This window comes from Triturus cristatus, chromosome 4_1 (genome assembly GCF_964204655.1).
Source record: "Triturus cristatus chromosome 4_1, aTriCri1.1, whole genome shotgun sequence".
NCBI lineage: Eukaryota > Metazoa > Chordata > Amphibia > Caudata > Salamandridae > Triturus > Triturus cristatus.
The window spans coordinates 27,696,519-27,718,982 of NC_140585.1; the positions used below are offsets into that span (position 1 = coordinate 27,696,519).

A 22,464-nucleotide genomic window follows, 5' to 3' on the forward strand; every position below is an offset into this window, starting at 1 on the left:
AGATAAGCAGTGCACACTCCTACTCAGCGTATTCACTCAGAGATAAGCAGCGCACACTCCTACTCAGCGTATTCACTCAGAGCTAAGCAGCTCACACTCTTAGTCAGCGCATTCACTCAGAGATAACCAGCGCACACTCTTAGCGCATTCACTCGGAGATAAGCAACGCACACTCCTACTCAGCGTATTCACTCAGAGATAAGCAGCGCACACTCTTAGTCAGCGCATTCACTCAGAGATAAGCAGTGCACACTCTTAGTCAGCGCATTCACTCAGAGATAAGCAGAGCACACTCCTAGTCAGTGCATTCACTCAGAGATAAGCAGCACGCACTCCTAGCCAGCGCATTCACTCGGAGATAAGCAGCGCACACTCCTAGTCAGCGCATTCAATCAGAGATCAGCGCATTCACTCGGAGATAAGCAGTGCACACTCATTGACTGCATATTCACTGTGAGATAAGCAGCGCACACTCCTAGTCAGCCCATTCACTCTGCGATAAGCAGCGCACACTCCTAGTCAGTGCATTCACTCAGAGATAAGCAGCGCACACTCTTAGCGCATTCACTCAGAGATAAGCAGCGCACACTCCTAGTCAGCACATTCACTCGGAGATAAGCAGTGCACACTCATTGACAGCGTATTCACTCTGAGATAAGCAGCGCACACTCCTAGTCAGCCCATTCACTCTGAGATAAGCAGCGCACACTCCTAGTCAGCGCATTCACTCAGAGATAAGCAGTGCACACTCTTAGCGTATTCACTCTGAGATAAGCAGCGCACACTCCTAGTCAGAGCATTCACTCAGAGATAAGCAGCGCACACTCTTAGCGTATTCACTCAGAGATAAGCAGCGCACACTCCTACTCAGCGTATTCACTCAGAGATAAGCAGCGCACACTCTTAGCGTATTCACTTGGAGATAAGCAGCGCACACTCTTAGCCAGCGCATTCACTCTGACATAAGCAGCGCACACTCCTAGTCAGCGCATTCACTCAGATAAGCAGCGCACACTCCTAGTCAGCGTATTCACTCTGAGATAAGCAGTGCACACTCCTAGTCAACGCATTCACTCGGAGATAAGCAGCGCACACTCCTAGCCAGCGCATTCACTCAGAGATAAGCAGCGCAAACTCCTAGTCAGCGCATTCAATCAGAGATCAGCACACACTCCTAGTCAGCACATTCACTCGGAGATAAGCAGTGCACACTCATTGACAGCGTATTCACTCTGAGATAAGCAGCGCACACTCCTAGTCAGCCCATTCACTCTGAGATAAGCAGCGCACACTCCTAGTCAGCGCATTCACTCAGAGATAACCAGCGCACACTCTTAGTGTATTCACTCGGAGATAAGCAGCGCACACTCTTAGCCAGCGCATTCACTCTGACATAAGCAGTGCACACTCCTAGCCAGAGCATTCACTCGGAGATAAGCAGTGCACACCCCTACCCAGCGCATTCACTCGGAGATAAGCAGTGCACACTCCTAGTCAGCGCATTCACTCAGATAAGCAGCGCACACTCCTACTCAGCGTATTCACTCAGAGATAAGCAGCGCACACTCTTAGCGCATTCACTCGGAGAAAAGCAGCACACACTCCTACTCAGCGTATTCACTCAGAGATAAGCAGCGCACACTCTTAGTCAGCGCATTCACTCGGAGATAAGCAGCGCACACTCCTAGTCAGCGCATTCAATCAGAGATCAGCGCATTCACTCGGAGATAAGCAGTGCACACTCATTGACTGCGTATTCACTGTGAGATAAGCAGCGCACACTCCTAGTCAGCCCATTCACTCTGAGATAAGCAGCGCACACTCCTAGTCAGCGCATTCACTCAGAGGTAAGCAGCGCACACTCTTAGCGCATTCACTCAGAGATAAGCAGCGCACACTCCTACTCAGCGTATTCACTCAGAGATAACCAGCGCACACTCTTAGTGTATTCACTCGGAGATAAGCAGCGCACACTCTTAGCCAGCGCATTCACTCTGACATAAGCAGTGCACACTCCTAACCAGAGCATTCACTCGGAGATAAGCAGTGCACACTCCTAGCCAGCGCATTCACTCGGAGATAAGCAGTGCACACTCCTAGTCAGCGCATTCACTCAGATAAGCAGCGCACACTCCTACTCAGCGTATTCACTCAGAGATAAGCAGCGCACACTCTTAGCGCATTCACTCAGAGATAAGCAGTGCACACTCCTACTCAGCGTATTCACTCAGAGATAAGCAGCGCACACTCCTACTCAGCGCATTCACTCAGAGATAAGCAGTGCACACTCTTAGTCAGCGCATTCACTCAGAGATAAGCAGCGCACACTCCTAGTCAGTGCATTCACTCAGAGATAAGCAGCACGCACTCCTAGCCAGCGCATTCACTCGGAGATAAGCAGCGCACACTCCTAGTCAGCGCATTCAATCAGAGATCAGCGCATTCACTCGGAGATAAGCAGTGCACACTCATTGACTGCATATTCACTGTGAGATAAGCAGCGCACACTCCTAGTCAGCCCATTCACTCTGAGATAAGCAGCGCACACTCCTAGTCAGCGCATTCACTCTGAGATAAGCAGCGCACACTCTTAGCGCATTCACTGAGAGATAAGCAGCGCACACTCCTACTCAGCGTATTCACTCAGAGATAACCAGCGCACACTCTTAGTGTATTCACTCGGAGATAAGCAGCGCACACTCTTAGCGCATTCACTCAGAGATAAGCAGCGCACACTCCTACTCAGCGTATTCACTCAGAGATAACCAGCGCACACTCTTAGTGTATTCACTCGGAGATAAGCAGCGCACACTCTTAGCCAGCGCATTCACTCTGACATAAGCAGTGCACACTCCTAACCAGAGCATTCACTCGGAGATAAGCAGTGCACACTCCTAGCCAGCGCATTCACTCGGAGATAAGCAGTGCACACTCCTAGTCAGCGCATTCACTCAGATAAGCAGCGCACACTCCTACTCAGCGTATTCACTCAGAGATAAGCAGCGCACACTCTTAGCGCATTCACTCAGAGATAAGCAGTGCACACTCCTACTCAGCGTATTCACTCAGAGATAAGCAGCGCACACTCCTACTCAGCGTATTCACTCAGAGCTAAGCAGCTCACACTCTTAGTCAGCGCATTCACTCAGAGATAACCAGCGCACACTCTTAGCGCATTCACTCGGAGATAAGCAACGCACACTCCTACTCAGCGTATTCACTCAGAGATAAGCAGCGCACACTCTTAGTCAGCGCATTCATTCAGAGATAAGCAGTGCACACTCTTAGTCAGCGCATTCACTCAGAGATAAGCAGCGCACACTGCTAGTCAGTGCATTCACTCAGAGATAAGCAGCACGCACTCCTAGCCAGCGCATTCACTCGGAGATAAGCAGCGCACACTCCTAGTCAGCGCATTCAATCAGAGATCAGCGCATTTACTCGGAGATAAGCAGTGCACACTCATTGACTGCATATTCACTGTGAGATAAGCAGCGCACACTCCTAGTCAGCCCATTCACTCTGAGATAAGCAGCGCACACTCCTAGTCAGCGCATTCACTCAGAGATAAGCAGCGCACACTCTTAGCGCATTCACTCAGAGATAAGCAGCGCACACTCCTACTCAGCGTATTCACTCAGAGATAACCAGCGCACACTCTTAGTGTATTCACTCGGAGATAAGCAGCGCACACTCTTAGCCAGCGCATTCACTCTGACATAAGCAGTGCACAGTCCTAACCAGAGCATTCACTTGGAGATAAGCAGTGCACACTCCTAGCCAGCGCATTCACTCGGAGATAAGCAGTGCACACTCCTAGTCAGCGCATTCACTCAGATAAGCAGCGCACACTCCTACTCAGCGTATTCACTCAGAGATAAGCAGAGCACACTCTTAGCGCATTCACTCAGAGATAAGCAGTGCACACTCCTACTCAGCGCATTCACTCGGAGATAAGCAGCGCACACTCCTACTCAGCGTATTCACTCAGAGCTAAGCAGCTCACACTCTTAGTCAGCGCATTCACTCAGAGATAAGCAGCGCACACTCTTTGCGCATTCACTCGGAGATAAGCAGCGCACACTCCTACTCAGCATATTCACTCAGAGATAAGCAGCGCACACTCTTAGTCAGCGCATTCACTCAGAGATAAGCAGTGCACACTCTTAGTCAGCGCATTCACTCAGAGATAAGCAGCGCACACTCCTAGTCAGTGCATTCACTCAGAGATAAGCAGCACACACTCCTAGCCAGCGCATTCACTCAGAGATAAGCAGTGCACACTCCGCCATGCCCTGAGCCTCAGACCCAGCCCCTTAATCAAAGGTTTACAGCTTCTTAACTCTCCCGGTCTCCTCCAACTCCCTGAAGGCCTTCCCCTGGGCTTTCGGTGAGTAACTACCCAAACTAAAATGTTATTCAATCAAATGCACTAACACCACAAAAGGGATGGTAGGTGCCACCCCACCCCATGAGGAGTCAGGCCCAGTGCCCTGCACCCTGAGTCTCTAGATTGAAGGATCTCACTAAAGAATGAAGGTGAGAACAAGAGGTCAGGGTCTATAAAGTTGTGAGTAAATTAAAGGTAGCCATTCCTCAGAGCAGCAGTACAGACATTAAGCGTGGGCTGCCCTATACGCGCTTGCTGACATGAGATTGACTCTGCACCTTATAGAGCATTGTTTGGATTGGAAATCAACCCATTAGGCTACCCTTCTTATAAAGACTGTTATAGGTTTCTTACTTGGTGCCAGAAATGTAACCCTAAAAGGAGAGGACCCAGCTCTCTGGCTGCCATCTTGTAGTAAACATAAAAATAAACCTACCCATTCAACGTAATAACATTTGTAAAACTTCTCTCGCAGGTCCTCCAACCCGTCGTTGGCCATGTCAATGAGCGCAGCTTCCTTGTTGTTCTTCCCGTAGAGATCTGTGAGGGAAGGAGAGGTGTTGAGAAGGGCGCAATGGGGCAGCACGCGCATCGGGCAGGATCTGTTGGACACATATAAGTGGGTGACAATCAGTCTATGCTCGTTCAGCGTCTTATGAGCCTGGTAGGGTCGGTTCGAAACCTTCCCCTTTGGTGAACCCTAGTGTACTGAGAGCTTCACCGCTCCAGAGGCACTGAGAATTTAGTTGAACCAAGCATTGTGAGACCTTGAGTCACATCTACTTCACCTCACTTCTATCAAAAGAAAGGATTCCATAAACCCTACAGTCAATTCGTACCCCCCACCTCCTTGTATGGTGCTCACCATGTTTGCGCCCCAGATATCGCAGGATGGCATTGGACTGGAACAGGATAAATTCACCATCAGCAAGCATGGGTAACTGCCCAAAGACCTGAGAAAGAAGAGAGAATAAATACATTAAGCCGAGTATGGATCTTACAGCCCTAGTGAAAGGATTCTGGTGGGTAGAGCACAGATCGAGCCTCAGCCGATGAGGGCACTCAATCAAGAACCAAGCGGCTACCCATCAGCCCACGGTGAGAACCTGAGACATTAACCAGATTTCTGGTTCGAATCCGCACCTTGGAAACCCTATGAATCTCCGTGTATGCCGTTAGCAATATGCCCCTCATAGAACCACCTGGCCTAGGAGGCGAGGATGCCTTAAGAGCAGGCGTAATAGGACCCAAATCCATACTCAGAAATACTTACCGTTTTCTTCTTGAACTCAACCTTTCCATCTAGCCAGTCTTGATAGCAGAAATAGTCATCCTTCCACTCGCAGCCCTTGTCTGCCAGCAGGAACTGCATGGCCTCTGTGCGGCCTGGAGGGACAAGCGAGGCAGGGAATTACAAACACCTTCCAAATCCTTGCATTTGGGGATACATTATGAGCATCATACATACATCGGAGCCTGCAATGCCAGTATAAAAGAACGCCTCTAAGTTCAATATTACAATGGAGTTGTCACATCTGTATTCACCTGTAATAACAAAATGATGTAGCTTTTCAACTGTAATAATGTATTACAGTAGAGTAGTGACTCATAATACCTGCTGCCAGCAGCTAAGGTGTTCGGTAAGTAACAGACCATGACAGCTGCAGTTTAAATAACGAAAAGGGGAAGTGGCATTTTGTTCTTCAGATCTGTTTTTCTAAATGAACAGTGATCAGCAAGGTTAAGATATTTACGACAGCATGCTGATTTTCTGTACATGGCTCATTACAGGAAGGAAAGACTCTTTCTGAATGTTACTACTCCCCTCATAAATCTGATTTACATTAAATTGAGTCGAATGTTTTACAACAAATAACTAACTGCAAATTGATTCACAGTACATTTTTACAGCACATGCCACTTAATTATGTGAAGTGGCGCAACGGCATCAGTTCGGGAATTTCACATAACAACCCAACAAGAGAACCACAAAATGGTGGTGTTTCCGGATTGCATCCATGCTGTGCTGCAGCGCTAAGAGTCCTTCACCGCAGTGAAACAAAACCTCATGACAAAGCGGCTGGAGTATTTGCTGATGCCCCCGGTGTTGGAGCCGGCCTCGTGGCGTGGTCCTGTTCCCCCTCGCTAAGCCGCACGAGGTCCCATGCACCTCGGGGCTCCTCCATTTTGGATTGTACGTGACTCTACGTAACCACCTACGTGACCCCGCTCCACCCGGCCTCGGTCCCAGCGAGGCCCGACATCGAGGCGCCAACCCCTTGCCCAGGGGATACCACGTGAACCCTTCCCACTCCCGGCGGAGGGCAGTATCGATGAGACCCCCAACAGTCCTTCCACACCTAGGTGCGATCGCCCCACAGCTCTCTGGGGCCTGGCGCCTCTCCTGCTGGGCGTCTGGCCGCTCCCGACCTGGCCTCTCCGCCCACCCCGGGCGCAAGGGTCCGGACATCAAAGGGTTCCAGACCTATATCTGGGGCGACCCGGCAACAAGACGACAGTTGTATCCCGGAGTCAAGAGCCCTGCTGATCGGATCGCGGCTGACCCTACGGAGAAAGACTCTTCCTGAAACCACACTCTGAGCCCTGCTGACGACGTCGCGGCTCCATCGTGCTTAAAAGACCTTCACGAACCTTTGGGGCCCTGCTGACGCTGTCGCGGCCCGACCTTGTTGAAACGTACCATCAGAGCCCAGCTGACCTCGCTGCGGCTCGACCTTCATGATGGAGCTATGGACCGAAGACAGAGTGCAGATGACCAGCTCCTTGATGTCCAACAATCCAATTCCTCCATTCCCGTCCAATACAGATGTTGAAGATCTATGGAGAAGCCTCAGTCCTTAGGTAAACTGGGGAAATCTACGTATCTCACTTTAGTTAACAGGGGCTGGTCTACTCCGGCAGGTGAAACGCAAACAAGAGGGATGGGTCAACCTGCAATAAACTATCATGGGAAGGGTAGACATATTCAAGAAGGTCACACTACCCCGCTTTTGATAGGTCCCTCAAAACTGCACACAGTTGTTTCAACCACTATAGTCCCTTCTCTGTAATGTCCTACAGGGGAGAGGAAGTCAAGTGGTCCACATGCAAAATGTGATGGACGATAGTGGACTGGGAATACCAGGAGATCAGCAACATTACAGGGCCGCTCAGCTGATTCCAATCAATGGCTGGCTTTTCTGAGAGAGAACTGACTCTGCTGTGAGATAAAATTAGAGCCCTAAAACTTGTATACCCTATTATACAGCATACCCACCCCCAAAATGTTGGAAAGAAGCACTAGGACAAATTAAATGGCAAGGGAAGTTGTTAGACCTGGCTTTTTCAGCAGATGTATCCGCAGACTTTTTTTCTTTTTTGGCCTCCTGTTACTGACCTGTTTTTGTTGGTTTTATGACTCGGGGAACTTTACCACTGCTGATTAGTGCTAAAGTGTAAATGGACTCCATTTTAACTGTGTTTATGGATTGGCGTTTCAATGATTGGCTTACTTGATTTACTACTAAGTCTTTGTGTGTACCCACGACCTGTAAATTAAATGATGCTTGTGGGCTTTGAAGCTCTGATTGTGCCACCCACACGAGCAGTCTTTCAAAGGGTTCTCAGACCTGCCACTGCAGTGTCTGCACGCAGTTTCTACTGCCATGTCTACCTGGCAAGTGTACCCACTTGCCAGGCCCTAACCTTCCCTTTTATTACATGTGAGTCGCCCCTAATGTAGGCCAAAGGTATCCCTGTGGGCAGGGTGCAGTGCATGTGAAAGGTAGGACTTGCACTGGTGTGTGTGACATATCCTGATAGTGAAATACAGGGTATTTCTGTTTTCACTATGGAAAGGCTATCTGTTCCATAGGATAGAATGAGGAATACTTTGTAACATCTTATAAGTATAACTTGGCATGAGGACAAGATGGAAAGATCTAGTATGCCTGAACTCAGAATATAAAAATGCATCTTTTACCAAAGATGATTTTTATATTCTGTGTTTGAAAATACTACTTTTAGAAAGTGGGTATATTCTTGTTTAGCCATCCCTTGCGCCTCTGCTGGTTTGTGGATTGACTGTCTGGCTTTGGAGTGACAGGGGTTGGGGATGTGTATTCTCTTCAGACAGCCACGGGGGAGGGGGTTGAAGTGTGTCCTGCCTTTCCTGGATGAGACATGGCTGGGCTGAATAGACCTGGGCTGCATTTAGAATAATGGGAGGAGATTTCCCTGCACCGGAATAGGCCTGGTCTGCCTTGGACAATGCTGTCTCCACCTCCTGCCACGAAGCTGGGCCAGAGAGGACAGAACTAGTTTTGACTAAGCACGGAGCCCCTCTGTCACAAGAGACCAAGGAGAAATTTGAGTATAAATATTGGGGCCCAGACCCTAGGACTTTAGCTTACTTCTGGACTCAAAAGGAACCACTCCCAAGGAGAAGAGCTGGAAAAACTGAAGGAGAAGTACTGTCCCTTTGCTGTGTGCTGTGCGGGTTGGCTGCAATGGCTGTTTCTGCCACGCAGAGGACCAAAACTTTGCTGTGTGCTGTGTATCCTGCTTGAAGATCTCCAAGGGCTTGGTGTAGAGCGTGCCTCCTGTTCTGAAGTCTCAGGGACACAAAGACTTGATTTCCTCTGTCCCCCTGCACCTAGAACTACTATTTCAGCTGCCACAGAGGAAAAGAGCAACACCAACGGCGGGGAGCGGCGCCGCAACCTGCAACGAAGCCGTAGGCACTGCTCGTGAAGAGCACGATGCACCACCCCGACACCTGCTGCCGCCGCCCCGTACCGAATCTGGTATTTCTAAATTAGAGCATGTTTGCGTATCAAACCACATCTAAATATTACAAGAGCTGGCAAACTAGCATGCCCTTAAAATAAAACAATTCTTTAGGTACCTTCAGCTCCCATGCACTAGAAGTGTATCAAGAGAAATTAGAGGGAGTTCACAATGGGCAAGCTAGAATGGGCATATCCAGGGTCCATAAGTCATTACTACCCTTTGTGCAGTTGAGAGAAAGATGGGAACGAGAGCTGGTGAGACTTGATGAGGAATGGTCAGAGGCGTGAATGGCCCCCGTGCACTCTGGCCATCCCCTCATGCCTGGCTCTAATCCAATTTAATTGCCTCCATAAGGTAAATTATCATCCAGCCAGGTCATCGCAGATGGCTCGTGGTGAATGTCCCAACAGGGCTCCTTTTCACATGTGATCTGGATTTCTACGGCGGTTGCAGACTGGCACAGTGTTGGGGCACCCAGTGGCATTGGACCTAAAACTTGCAATCTTGAACATTCTGGGTAGTTGGAAGGGCATCTAAGAAATACTCAAAGACCTATTGGGAGTGGGACTCCTGGTGGCTAAGCGCAGCATTACACCGAAGTGGAGGAGAGCCAGTGCCCCCGCCCTAGCTGAAGGGCCCGGAGGCCTGGACAGCTGAGCAGCAACTGGGAACACAGTGAGTGTGGAAGCATGAGGAACTATCAGAGAAGCTGGGCCGCGTGGTGTGAATAAGGAGGTGCTAGATTAGGGGTTTATGCTCAAGCTGGATGTGGCTCTTCTGGTTTTTAGCTTTAAGACCTGATGGAGAGACGGCTGGGTGGAAGGGTCACAGATGGCCATTGTCTACCTGTAAGCCACAATGACCTGGTTGTATGCACGATGCCTGCACTGTCACCACAACACAAATTATAATAAACATTACACATTAATAATTCATAAGAATCATTTATTCAAAGAACAAAGATCCAGGGGATGAATCCGAAGCATATTGAAAGAGAATGAAGGGACCCTGAAACCTTTCAAAGGACAACTCCTGAGAGCAGTAGGATGACTAACAAACATCCCAGTGATGTCGCCAAACTGTGTAGAAAGAACAAAGGGACCCTGAAACCTTTCAAAGGACAACTTCTGACAGCAGTAAGATGACTAACAAACATCCCAGCGATGTCGCCAAACTGTGTAGAAAGAACAAAGGGACCCTGAAACCTTTCAAAGGACAACTCCAGACAGCAGTAAGATGACTAACAAACATCCCAGCGATGTCGCCAAACCGTGTAGAAAGAACAAAGGGACCCTGAAATCTTTCTGCAGACCCTATTACATATACATGCAGAGGTGTAGTAAGGTTGCAGTGGGCCCTAATACAAGAACGGACAATGGGCCCTCTATGATTGGTACCTCCATCCCTCGGCCACTCCTGCCATTTGTCAAACTCCAACAACATAATCTGTACCTGCCATCTCATCACCTCCCACCTCTCCCATGCACAAACCTCTCCTGTCTGGCTCCTTTCTCGCAAAGCAGCTCTGGGGGTCAAAGCCATAACCCTCAGAAGAGAGGGGCGGTTGAAAGGACAAACTACCAATCAGCAGCATTGACTTTGTTAAATATCTGTTATGTATGTTAGGATAAAAGGATAATGAATGGGTATTACTGTGAAACAAAGTCTTCAATCTTAGCTTGTAAAATATCTGCTAATGGGCAGCTACACAATGTATCCTGCTTCTCCGTTTAGGAGCAGTCTGCACAAAAACAAAGGAATCTCCAGATTCTTTCACTTCTCTCTGCACCTTTACTCTGCAGTCACACCTTGCCCCTGCATCCTGTGAAAGCAAACCCTTGCATACCAATCCCAAGACAGAACAACAAATTAAAAAAATAATACAAATATAACCACAGGGAAATTCTCCAAGAAACCGGTCTGTTACTATAAATGGTATCAATGCATCTGCTCGACATCTTTACACTAACAACAAAGCAAAAACATAATTTTCATAATCAAAACACTTATCAGCCAGGTTTGTGGATAATTAGCATTTTGATTGTGACTGGATAAGAACTTGAAAAAGTGCTTAATGTGTAATAATTAAATAAATGCATAAATAATGGCAGGTGTCAGACTCAGAACCCAGGTGTCCATCGCCCACTTTTTCACCTGGCACCACCCAGTTCCACCACCGGTGCAGTTCACTGTCCGCATAGGCAAAGCAAAAGTACCCCCCACCTTCTCCAGTGGAGGTCAGGGGCCTCCTCCCAAGAAAAAAGTGCAGTTTACATCACATTTCCACAGAGAAACTGGCTAAAAAGGTGAAAGGGAATTCTGTCACCTGCTTTCTGGTTTTTCAACTGTCTCCATCTCTGCTGCCTTCTTCTCTGCCCCCTATATTCCTTCCCCTTTCTTCTCACTTTTCTCTATGCACTCTCCTTCCCTTTCCTACCCACTGTCCCTCGCTCCAACCCTACCCTGCTTTTCTTTTATTTTTCTTACTTCCTTTTCATTCTTTCCATTTCCCTTCCCCCCTTGTCTTTTGTTTTCTACCCTCCACTGCTCTCACACATGCATGCCCTCTCCTCCTTGTGACCTCATCCTTGCATCCATGAAGCTGTTTCCTCTGCTCGTGTGAACCTATGGTCTTTTTTCTGTACCTTCAACTGCATCCTGAATGTGTGCTATTCGTCCTACCATTTGTGAACCAATGCCCTCTCTCAAGTACCCTTGAATAGGTGCTCTTGTTCATGCCCCTTAAAATACTTTTCTCTGTGCTAAATTACTGTGGTGGCTGATCTGTTGATGTCCACTGCATTACCTCTCTAGTGCAACAGGCATTAACAGGTCGTCCACTGCATTACCTCTCTAGTGCAACAGGCATTAACCTGTCGTCCACTGCATTACCTCTCTAGTGCAACAGGCATTAACAGGTTGTCCACTGCATTACCTCTCTAGTGCAAAGGGCATTAACGGATCGTCCACTGCATTACCTCTCTAGTGCAACAGGCATTTACGGGTTGTCCACTGCATTACCTCTCTAGTGAGATGGACATCAATGGGTCGTCCACTGCATTACCTCTCTAGTGCAATAGGCATTAACGGGTTGTCCACTGCATTACCTCTTTAGTGAGATGGACATCAATGGGTTGTCCACTGCATTACCTTTCTAGTGAGATGGACATCAATGGGTCGTCTACTGCATTACCTCTCTAGTGCAACAGGCATTAACCTGTCGTCCACTGCATTACCTCTCTAGTGCAACAGGCATTAACCTGTCATCCACTGCATTACCTCTCTAGTGCAACAGGCATTAACCTGTCGTCCACTGCATTACCTCTCTAGTGCAACAGGCATTAACGGGTTGTCCACTGCATTACCTCTCTAGTGAGATGGACATCAATGGGTCGTCCGCTGCATTACCTCTCTAGTGCAACAGGCATTAACCTGTCGTCCACTGCATTACCTTTCTAGTGCAACAGGCATTAACGTGTTGTCCACTGCATTACCTCTCTAGTGAGATGGACATCAATGGGTCGTCCACTGCATTACCTCTCTAGTGCAACAGGCATTAATGGGTTGTCCACTGCATTGCCTCTCTAGTGAGATGGACATCAATGGGTCATTCACTGCATTGCCTCTCTAGTGCAATAGGCATTAACAGGTTGTCCAATGCATTACCTCTCTAGTGAGATGGACATCAATGGGTCGTCCGCTGCATTACCTCTCTAGTGCAATAAGCATTAACGGGTTGTCCACTGCATCACCTCTCTAGTGAGATGGACATCAATGGGTCGTCCACTGCATTACCTCTGTAGTGCAACAGGCATTAACCTGTCGTCCACTGCATTACCTCTCTAGTGCAACAGGCATTAACCTGTCATCCACTGCATTACCTCTCTAGTGCAACAGGCATTAACCTGTCGTCCACTGCATTACCTCTCTAGTGCAACAGGCATTAACGGGTTGTCCACTGCATTACCTCTCTAGTGAGATGGACATCAATGGGTCGTCCGCTGCATTACCTCTCTAGTGCAACAGGCATTAACCTGTCGTCCACTGCATTACCTTTCTAGTGCTACAGGCATTAACGGGTTGTCCACTGCATTACCTCTCTAGTGAGATGGACATCAATGGGTCGTCCACTGCATTACCTCTCTAGTGCAGCAGGCATTAATGGGTTGTCCACTGCATTGCCTCTCTAGTGAGATGGACATCAATGGGTCATCCACTGCATTGCCTCTCTAGTGCAATAGGCATTAACTGGTTGTCCAATGCATTACCTCTCTAGTGAGATGGACATCAATGGGTCGTCCGCTGCATTACCTCTCTAGTGCAATAAGCATTAACGGGTTGTCCACTGCATCACCTCTCTAGTGAGATGGACATCAATGGGCCGTCCGCTGCATTACCTCTCTAGTGCAATAGGCATTAACGGGTTGTCCACTACATTACCTCTCTAGTGAGATGTACAGCAATGTGTTGTCCACTGCATTGCCTCTCTAGTGCAATGAACACCAATGGGTCGTCCACCGCATCACCTCTCTAGTGAGATGGACATCAATGGGTCGTCCACTACATTACCTCTCTCGTGCAATGGACATCAACGGCTCGTCCACAACACTACCTCTCCAGTGTGATGAACATCAATCGGTCGTTCACTGCATTACCCCTCTAGTGAGCCTTACCTCTCTAGTGAGATGGACATCAATGGGTTGTCCACTGCATTACCTCTCTAGTGCAATGGACATCCATGGGTCTTCCACTGCATTACCTCTCTAGTGTGATGGACATCAACAGGTCATCCACTGCATTACTTCTCTGGTGCAATAGACATCAACGGCTAGTGCACTGCATTACCTCTCTAGTGCGATGATCATCAACGGGTCATCCACTACAGTACCTCTCTAGTGCGCATTACCTCTCCAGTGTGATGAACATCAATGGGTCGTTCACTGCATTACCCCTCTAGTGCAATGGACATCCATGGGTCTTCCACTGCATTACCTCTCGAGTGTGATGGACATCAACAGGTCATCCACTGCATTACCTCTCTAGTGCAATAGACATCAACAAGTCATCCACTGCATTACCTCTCTAGTGCAATAGACATCAACGGGTCATCCACTGCATTACCTCTCTAGTGTGATGATCATCAACGGGTCATCCACTGCATTACCCATCTAGTGCAATGGGCATCCATGGGTCTTCGACTGCATTACCTCTCTAGTGCAATAGACATCAACAGGTCATCCACTGCATTACCTCTCTAGTGCAATAGACATCAACGGGTCATCCACTGCATTACCTCTCTAGTGTGATGATCATCAACGGGTCATCCACTGCATTACCTCTCTAGTGTGATGATCATCAACGGGTCATCCACTGCATTACCTCTAGTGCGCATTACCACTCCAGTGCGATGAACATCAATGGGTCGTTCACTGCATTACCCCTCTAGTGCAATGGACATCCATGGGTCTTCCACTGCATTACATCTCTAGTGTGATGGACATCAACAGGTCATCCACTGCATTACCTCTCTAGTGCAATAGACATCAACAGGTCATCCACTGCATTACCTCTCTAGTGCAATAGACATCAACGGGTCATCCACTACATTACCTCTCTAGTGTGATGATCATCAACGGGTCATCCACTGCATTACCTCTCTAGTGTGATGCTCATCAACGGGTGATCCACTGCATTACCTCTAGTGCGCATTACCACTCCAGTGCGATGAACATCAATGGGTCGTCCACTGCATTACCCCTCTAGTGAGCCTTACCTCTAGTGCAATGGACATCCATGGGTCTTCCACTACATTAACTCTCTAGTGAGATGGACATCAATGTGTTGTCCACTGCATTGCCTCTCTAGTGCAATGAACACCAATGGGTCGTCCACTGCATCACCTCTCTAGTGAGATGGACATCAATGGGTCGTCCACTACATTACCATTCTCGTGCAATGGACATCAACGGGTCGTCCACAACACTACCTCTCTAGTGTGATGAACATCAATGGGTCGTTCACTGCATTACCCCTCTAGTGAGCCTTACCTCTCTAGTGAGATGGACATCAATGGGTTGTCCACTGCATTACCTCTTTAGTGCAATGGACATCCATGGGTCTTCCACTGCATTACCTCTCTAGTGTGATGGACATCCACAGGTCATCCACTGCATTACCTCTCTAGTGCAATAGACATCAATGGCTAGTGCACTGTATTGCCTCTCTAGTGCAATGATCATCAACGGGTCATCCACTGCATTGCCTCTCTAGTGTGATGATCATCAACGGGTCATCCACTGCATTACCTCTAGTGCGTATTACCTCTCTAGTGCGATGATCATCAACGGGTGGTCCACTGCATTACCTCTAGTGCGCATTACCACTCCAGTGCGATGAACATCAATGGGCCGTCCACTGCATTACCCCTCTAGTGAGCCTTACCTCTAGTGCAATTGACATCCATGCGTCTTCCACTACATTAACTCTCTAGTGAGATGGACATCAATGTGTTGTCCACTGCATTGCCTCTCTAGTGCAATGAACACCAATGGGTCGTCCACTGCATCACCTCTCTAGTGAGATGGACATCAATGGGTCGTCCACTACATTAACTCTCTCGTGCATTGGACATCAACGGGTCGTCCACAACACTACCTCTCTAGTGAGATGGACATCAATGGGTCGTTCACTGCATTACCCCTCTAGTGAGCCTTACCTCTCTAGTGAGATGGACATCAATGGGTTGTCCACTGCATTACCTCTCTAGCGCAATGGACATCAACAGTTCATCCACTGCATTACCTCTCTAGTGCAATAGACATCAACGGGTCATCCACTGCATTACCTCTCTAGTGCGATGATCATCAACGGGTCATCCACTGCATTACCTCTCTAGTGTGATGATCATCAACGGGTCATCCACTGCATTACCTCTAGTGCGTATTACCTCTCTAGTGCGATGATCATCAATGGGTGATCCACTGCATTACCTCTAGTGCGCATTACCACTCCAGGGCGATGAACATCAATGGGTCGTCCACTGCATTACCCCTCTAGTGAGCCTTACCTCTAGTGCAATGGACATCCATGGGTCTTCCACTGCATTACCTCTCTAGTGCGCATTACCTCTCCAGTGCGATGAACATCAACGGGTTGTGCACTGCATTACCTCTAACACGCATTACCTCTGTATAGCAATGGACATCAACGAGTCACCCACTGCTTTGATGGAGAAACGTTTTCTGGTTCTCGCACCAGAAGAATTTCATTTTGTTTAATAAAACTCAAATCAGGACGCAAAGGAAAAGTTACTCTCACCTACAGAGTTTGAGGTTTTTTTTCCCCTGTAATGTGTAAAGTGCACAGCACGCTGAGGTCACAGTAAGCAAAACATAATTAGACGCGGTCTGCTTTCACTTTCATCAGTGTTCAGGGGACATGTCTCTGCCCGCCAAAGCTCTGATTTGTATGGGACAGGTCGCGCTGGAAAGAGGACAATGTCCTCTTTCCTGCAGTACCTCTCATAAGTGGATCCCTCATTGGGGTCACCCTGGGATCCCTATCCCCAAGCAGGGATCCACCCAGTAGACACCAGGGAGTTCCGATCAGGAGAGTAGAGCGAGCCAACTTGGCATGGGCAAAGCCCACCTTCCTGGGTACACACGTTTTTCTGCCTCCATGGGTGAGCAGATAGTGGGAGTTTAACCTCAATCTGCCCCCGTGGGCAGAAAGTCCACCAGACACCAGAGATTTGTTGGCAAAAATAAAAAGGAGTGGGAACAGCCCACCCTGGTATCGGGTCATTGCCCCACCCTGAAAGGAGCAATACAGTCTTTTTGCCCCTCTGGTGAAGAGTAGGGATTTTACCACCAATTTTCTCCCCCAGGAAAGAGGGACAGAAAGTCCACTATACACCTGGAAAAAATGATAACAAAAACTGATGGGGTAGGACTGCTCACCCAGGCCTTGGGCAGTCCACCCGCCCCAGACAAGACCCAACAAGCTTTCTGCCCTCTTTTAGGAAGTAGTTTGTGAGATATAACCCGCCCCCCCCAACCCATCTACCCCTGAATAGGGCAGCAAGACCAGTAGATTCTGGTTTACTTTTCTAAAAAATAATAGATTAGGGGCCTGACATAAGGCTGCACCCTCTTAAACCCACAACAGTCTTTCTGCCCTCCTGGGGCCTAGCGCATCCCCATCCATATGGCAAGCAAGAAGACATTTGGATCTTTTGGGCAAAGTTTTGACATACGTGCCGGAAGAGTGTGGGTAAGTGCTAATTTCCTCTAACTGGCCATGGCGAATACCTGCACTGTTTGGATTCTAGGTCACAAGGGAACCATGGAACCCAACCAACCCGGGCTATTTCCGAAACCTAAAGACCCAGACCAATCCATGGTGGTGTGGCTTGCATGGATCCCGCTAAATTGTCTTACCCAGAATGCCCTGCAAACCTCACACTTTAGCTAAAATCATGCATTTGTCTCACAATCCTAGAGGATGAATGCATGACTGATTATGTTCAGGCTGCAGCGACTGCAGGCCGAATGCATAACAGACTCCACGGTACCGGACAGAGGATGAACGCACCTGAATCGCAGACATGCATGTGCTGGAGCAGAGTTTTCTGTTGAAAATTTATCGAGTTTCAAGCTCCAGTTTTGTCTATATGTTATGATTAAAATTATTAATTTGTAATCACTAAAATATGTGTTTTGTTAAAAGTCAATGTTAGACCTGGCACCTTGGCGTGAGTTTCCCTTCCACTTTTTGATGGTGTGCCTCGATTGTTTTGCTGGTGTTGTCCGCTCAGGGCACTGCGCCACGGCTAATCCGTGCCGCAGTGCAAGTGCTCCCTAGGTAAAGTGTACCTGTAATTGATGTCCATGATTGGTTTATTGGATTCACTGTCAGTCCCCAGTAGAGTGCACCAGGGGTGCCAGGGCTTGTGACTGCCAATGCTGCTGGTGGGCTTGCAGCGCTGGTTGCGCCACCCACGGAAGCGGCCTTGTAAAATGTGTCTAGGGTCTGCCACCGCAGACCCTGTGCGCGGTCCGGGACCGTCGCGCTGACTGCGCAAGTGCCCCCACTTGCCAGTCCCTAAACCTTCCCTTACCTACATATTAGCCACCCCTCTGGTAGGCCCAAGGGCAGGGTGCATTGTAGGCATAAGGTAGGACATGCCCTGATGTGTGTGGCATGTCTTAGTAGTGAATTACAGCCCTTGTCGTTTTTCACTATTGAAGGCTACCTGCTCTCCATAGGCCAGAATGGGCTGCCGGGATCACGCCGACGCTGTGACCCCAGTGGACTCAGAGAGCATGGTAGAAGTGTCAAGTTTAGTATGCCTGAACTCAGGATGATAAAATACTTCTTGTAGTCAAGTTTATTTTAATATCTTGGGTTTGTAAATACTACTTTTAGAAAGTTAGTATTTACTGACCTGACCATCTCAGTCCGCCTCTGCTGTGTGTATGTGTTCTGCCTGGCAACAGTAAGGAGCAGGGTTGGGGAATCCCCAGAGACAGGTTGGCTGCCAGGTGGTGGGTAGAGAGATTACACCTGGATGGGTGGGAGGAGTACACCTTGACTCTTGAATAGACCTGTGCTCTGCCACCACAAAAGCCGGCGCCACCCCCTGGGGGGCGGCTGATGTCTCTGCCCTGCTGCTGAAAGGGAAGAGCAGAGTCACCATAACAAAGTGCTCCAGAACTGGACTGAGCCAGGCCTAGGCCCCCTGGCGCTAAAGAACAAAAGAATCATGGTATAAAAGTAGGAGCCTGGCTCCTAAGAAATCAGAATCCTGTTTACCACAAAGAACCTCTGCCCGACTAGAAGGAGAAGAAGACGCCGGAGGAGCTGGCCTGCTGCTTGCCTTGCTGAGAGAGGAGAGGAAGAGACTTACTGAAAAGACTTTGCTACTTTGTGCTTGAACATTCTCCAAGGGCTTGATCTGAGCTTGCCCCCTGAACTGAACCCCAGGAACAGTGGGTTCTCTGTGCTTCTTGCTCGTCCTCCAATTCGAGCCGTGTGTGCATCCCGCTGGAAAGAGACTGCGCCCCTCATCGCCCCTCCTAGGGCCGTGACACCCAGAAGCTCGCCTGCCTCAAACCCGTGAGAGCCCCGCTCCGTCCCGAGTCGCTCTCTGTCCCCGGGCCAGGCCGCCTGCATCCCTGTCACCGCCTGCTACTGGAGCGCGCTGAACGCGCTATCACCCCTCCTGCCGGAAGCCGTCCGACGACTGTGATCTACGCCGGGTCATCCAGCTGCACTGACTGTGCCCTGTGACCCCGCTTCGCTATCCTCGGACATCTCAGGCCGCGCCGCCCCCGCTGTGGAGACCCTCCTGCACCGCCGTGCTAAAGGGTCGCTGGCCGCGCCTGCCTACGTGCCCACACCTGCTGATTGAGGACCCAAGAACACTTCCCAAGCTGAGAGTCGCACCGACCTGTGCCGACTCTCCACATCACGAAAGAAGCTCCAGTATCGGGCTCGGGGCCCGCAACGCCTTATTTCCCCGTTCGCAGGAACCGATCTCTGTGAGTACTGGAACTACAAGTAAAGAACCTACGAACTATCCATTTGAAACTACGAACCAAGAACATTTGCCTGCTGTATAACCTGGTGGCCTAGCGAAAACGTTATTGGTCTTGTGATAAGTCTGTTGAGATATATATACCTTATTTTTACATAAAGAATCGTATTTTTATATATATCCAAGTCTGGTGTCCGTTTCTGGGGGGATTGATGTATTTACTGTGTGTACGATTGTAAGTGCTTAACCAACAACGCCTGAGGAATCGCCTTGGCTGCTCACGCCACGCACCTAGAGGGTGAGCAAGGGTCATTCGCGAGGGGTTATCCTGCGCCCTGACGTGGAGGATAGGGTTCCTGCTTGACACAAGGGCAACCTTGCGCCAACCAGAGATCCCCGACTCTAACAGTCAAGATTAACCAACATTACTAATGAGAGAAACTAGAGAAACTACACGTGGGAATGCAAATATGTTGCTTAATAATAATGTGCAATTTTATTAAATGAATGTCGCAAAAGTGCTATTTGTTTCGAGTTTGCGCTTTAAAAATAACGTGTACTAATGCTTCTTTATGTTGCAGATGGCTAGGTAATTACATACACATAAGGGTATTAGTGGGAATTAACACTGTATAATCATTATGCTGTGGTAACGTTGTTTTGTGTTTCTTTTAATTAAGATGGTCCGTTTTGGCCTAAACAAAGATGGCTGCTATTTACAGCCTGCGCTCGAGTGATTGAATTTTGACGAGAGGCCTTGCTGAACATGGTTGGAAGTCACCTGACCACAGCCTCTGCCTGAGTAAAAGTTTCCGTGAGGACAGCGGCTCTGGGCATGAATCCAATTGTCCTTGGAGAAGGATTAAGCCACAATGAACAATGAAAGATCTGTGGTGGCTCTGCTATGGTACCGAGGAAGAGCAATCGTAGTAGTAACACTTGCAAACTTGAGTTTCCTTCTTCCGTGTTTTTATTTTTGTGATTTTTCCTGAGCGGAGGTTTTCTAAATGTTGCAACATCCTTTCCTGCTGGCTCTGCTCAGCGGCTCAACGGATATTCAAGATTCATTTGTAACTTTTAATTTTGTCATTTTTTATTATAAATATGCTAGACTAGAGAGGGTCCGTGTTCGTCCCGTTCATTGCAGTTCATCGCGTTCAGTGCGTCCCTTGCTGTTCATTGCGTTTGGACTTCTTCCTGAACCTATGCTGAGGACGGCAGCTCGAGAGACTTTACTAAGAGACCTGTCCTGGCCCATTTAGCTAGAATAGGTAACTATGAGAATAATGATTTTGCTATTAATTGATTTCCATTTGAGTTAATTTAGATAAACAATCATTTGTTTGAATTCTAGTGTCGGGTGGTTATTTCCTTGTCATTTATTGAGTTTCAAATGTATGTCCTATGTTTTAAATCATGACTCAGGACAATGTCTTTAAGGTCGCATTGACCTCGTTTAGATGCAGACTGGTTTAGGTTTCTCTCCTATATTCAGTGTGGATAGAGTAATAGTATGAATTTTAGTGTGATGGGCCCTAGCGTATGATGAGTGTATGTGTGTGTGACTGTGGGTTTTCTCTGTCCGTGGAAGCAGGGAGATTTTATATGTGCCGATCTGCAGCAGTTTCCTGGTAGCAGAGGATGGTTATAGATTATTGTCTTGATCTGATAGATTGCTTGTACATAGGCTATTGATTTATTGATTTATTGATTGATGTTGGTATATGTACTAATACTATATGTTGAGGTCGTCGTATTGAGTTCTATGTAGTGTGTACGGCTTCTGGAACTTGGGAGCTGGTGACGGTTCCGTAGTAGGGCAGAGGGAAGTGAGTGCTGCTCTCGGGAAAGACGGGATTGTTGGAATTACCTGTATGTATGCAGGAAAAACGTGTGACAATAGAAGTTGCGCGTCACTTTGTCTGGGTTCGGAATTAGTGACATCGTCATGTGTTACTACTAGAGATATATTTTCGGTATAAAAGGAGTGCGTATGATGGCGAAAGGTTATCTGTGAAACTCTGGTCTTAAGTCCCAGGGATCCGTATGGTTTGCCGTTAAAGCTTATCGCTGGAGGAGTAATAGGTATTCTCTGAGCTTGTCTGAAGGACTGGGCAGAGGTAAGCGCTGCTTGGTTAACGTGTGTTATAATTCTGTAGTGGGACAGACTGTTCGCTGTTCTCGGGAAGGCAGGATTCTGTGTGGTTGTGCTATATTTTTCTGGTGTGAAAGTGCGTGAATGTATGAGCATTTAGTTGATTGTAAGACTCTTTGGAGCAGTCCTAGAGGAAACAGTTAATGGATGCATGTTAGAAGGGCAGAGTAGAGGGATGTGCTACTGTGTCAACCAAAGTAATTATTCCGTAGTGGAGCAGAGGTAAGCGCTGTTCTAGAAAGAAGCGGGATTCTTGTGAGAAAGAATTTTCTTTACTATTCTGTGGTTAGCGAAGCAGACAATGGAGATGTTTATATGTTGTAACTAATAGATTTTGTAGAATCTGGAACGAAGTCTACTGAGAAGGCTTTTGTAAAGGAGGGGTAGACGAGTGACAGGAGACAGAGCAGAAGCGTCTGCAGCGGTGACGTCAGGGAGTCATACAGACCGCGCTCTGATTGGGTAGTGGATCAGAACAGTGCTCGCACTGGGATTGGTGCGTTGGTGTGAGCCGCGCAGGGATTGGAAGGAGTACAGGGTGACGTAGACGCTCCAGGATTGGTGCGTTGGTGTGAGTCCCGCTGTTATTGG

The 22,464-nt window shown here is 48.3% G+C and overlaps 1 protein-coding gene across 1 annotated transcript in view; it reads right to left on the bottom strand.

Annotated features, from left to right (window-relative positions):
• LOC146839363 (glutathione S-transferase P 1-like) overlaps nucleotides 1-22,464 on the bottom strand; it is a 169,274-nt gene that overhangs the window by 41,393 nt on the left and 105,417 nt on the right. Inside the window, exons 3-5 of the mRNA XM_085651364.1 lie at nucleotides 5,664-5,776; nucleotides 5,256-5,343; nucleotides 4,827-4,930 (exon numbers count right to left, since the gene is read on the bottom strand). Of these exons, the coding sequence (XP_085507490.1) occupies nucleotides 4,827-4,930; nucleotides 5,256-5,343; nucleotides 5,664-5,776 (305 nt within the window). The remainder of the gene's footprint in view (nucleotides 1-4,826; nucleotides 4,931-5,255; nucleotides 5,344-5,663; nucleotides 5,777-22,464) is intronic.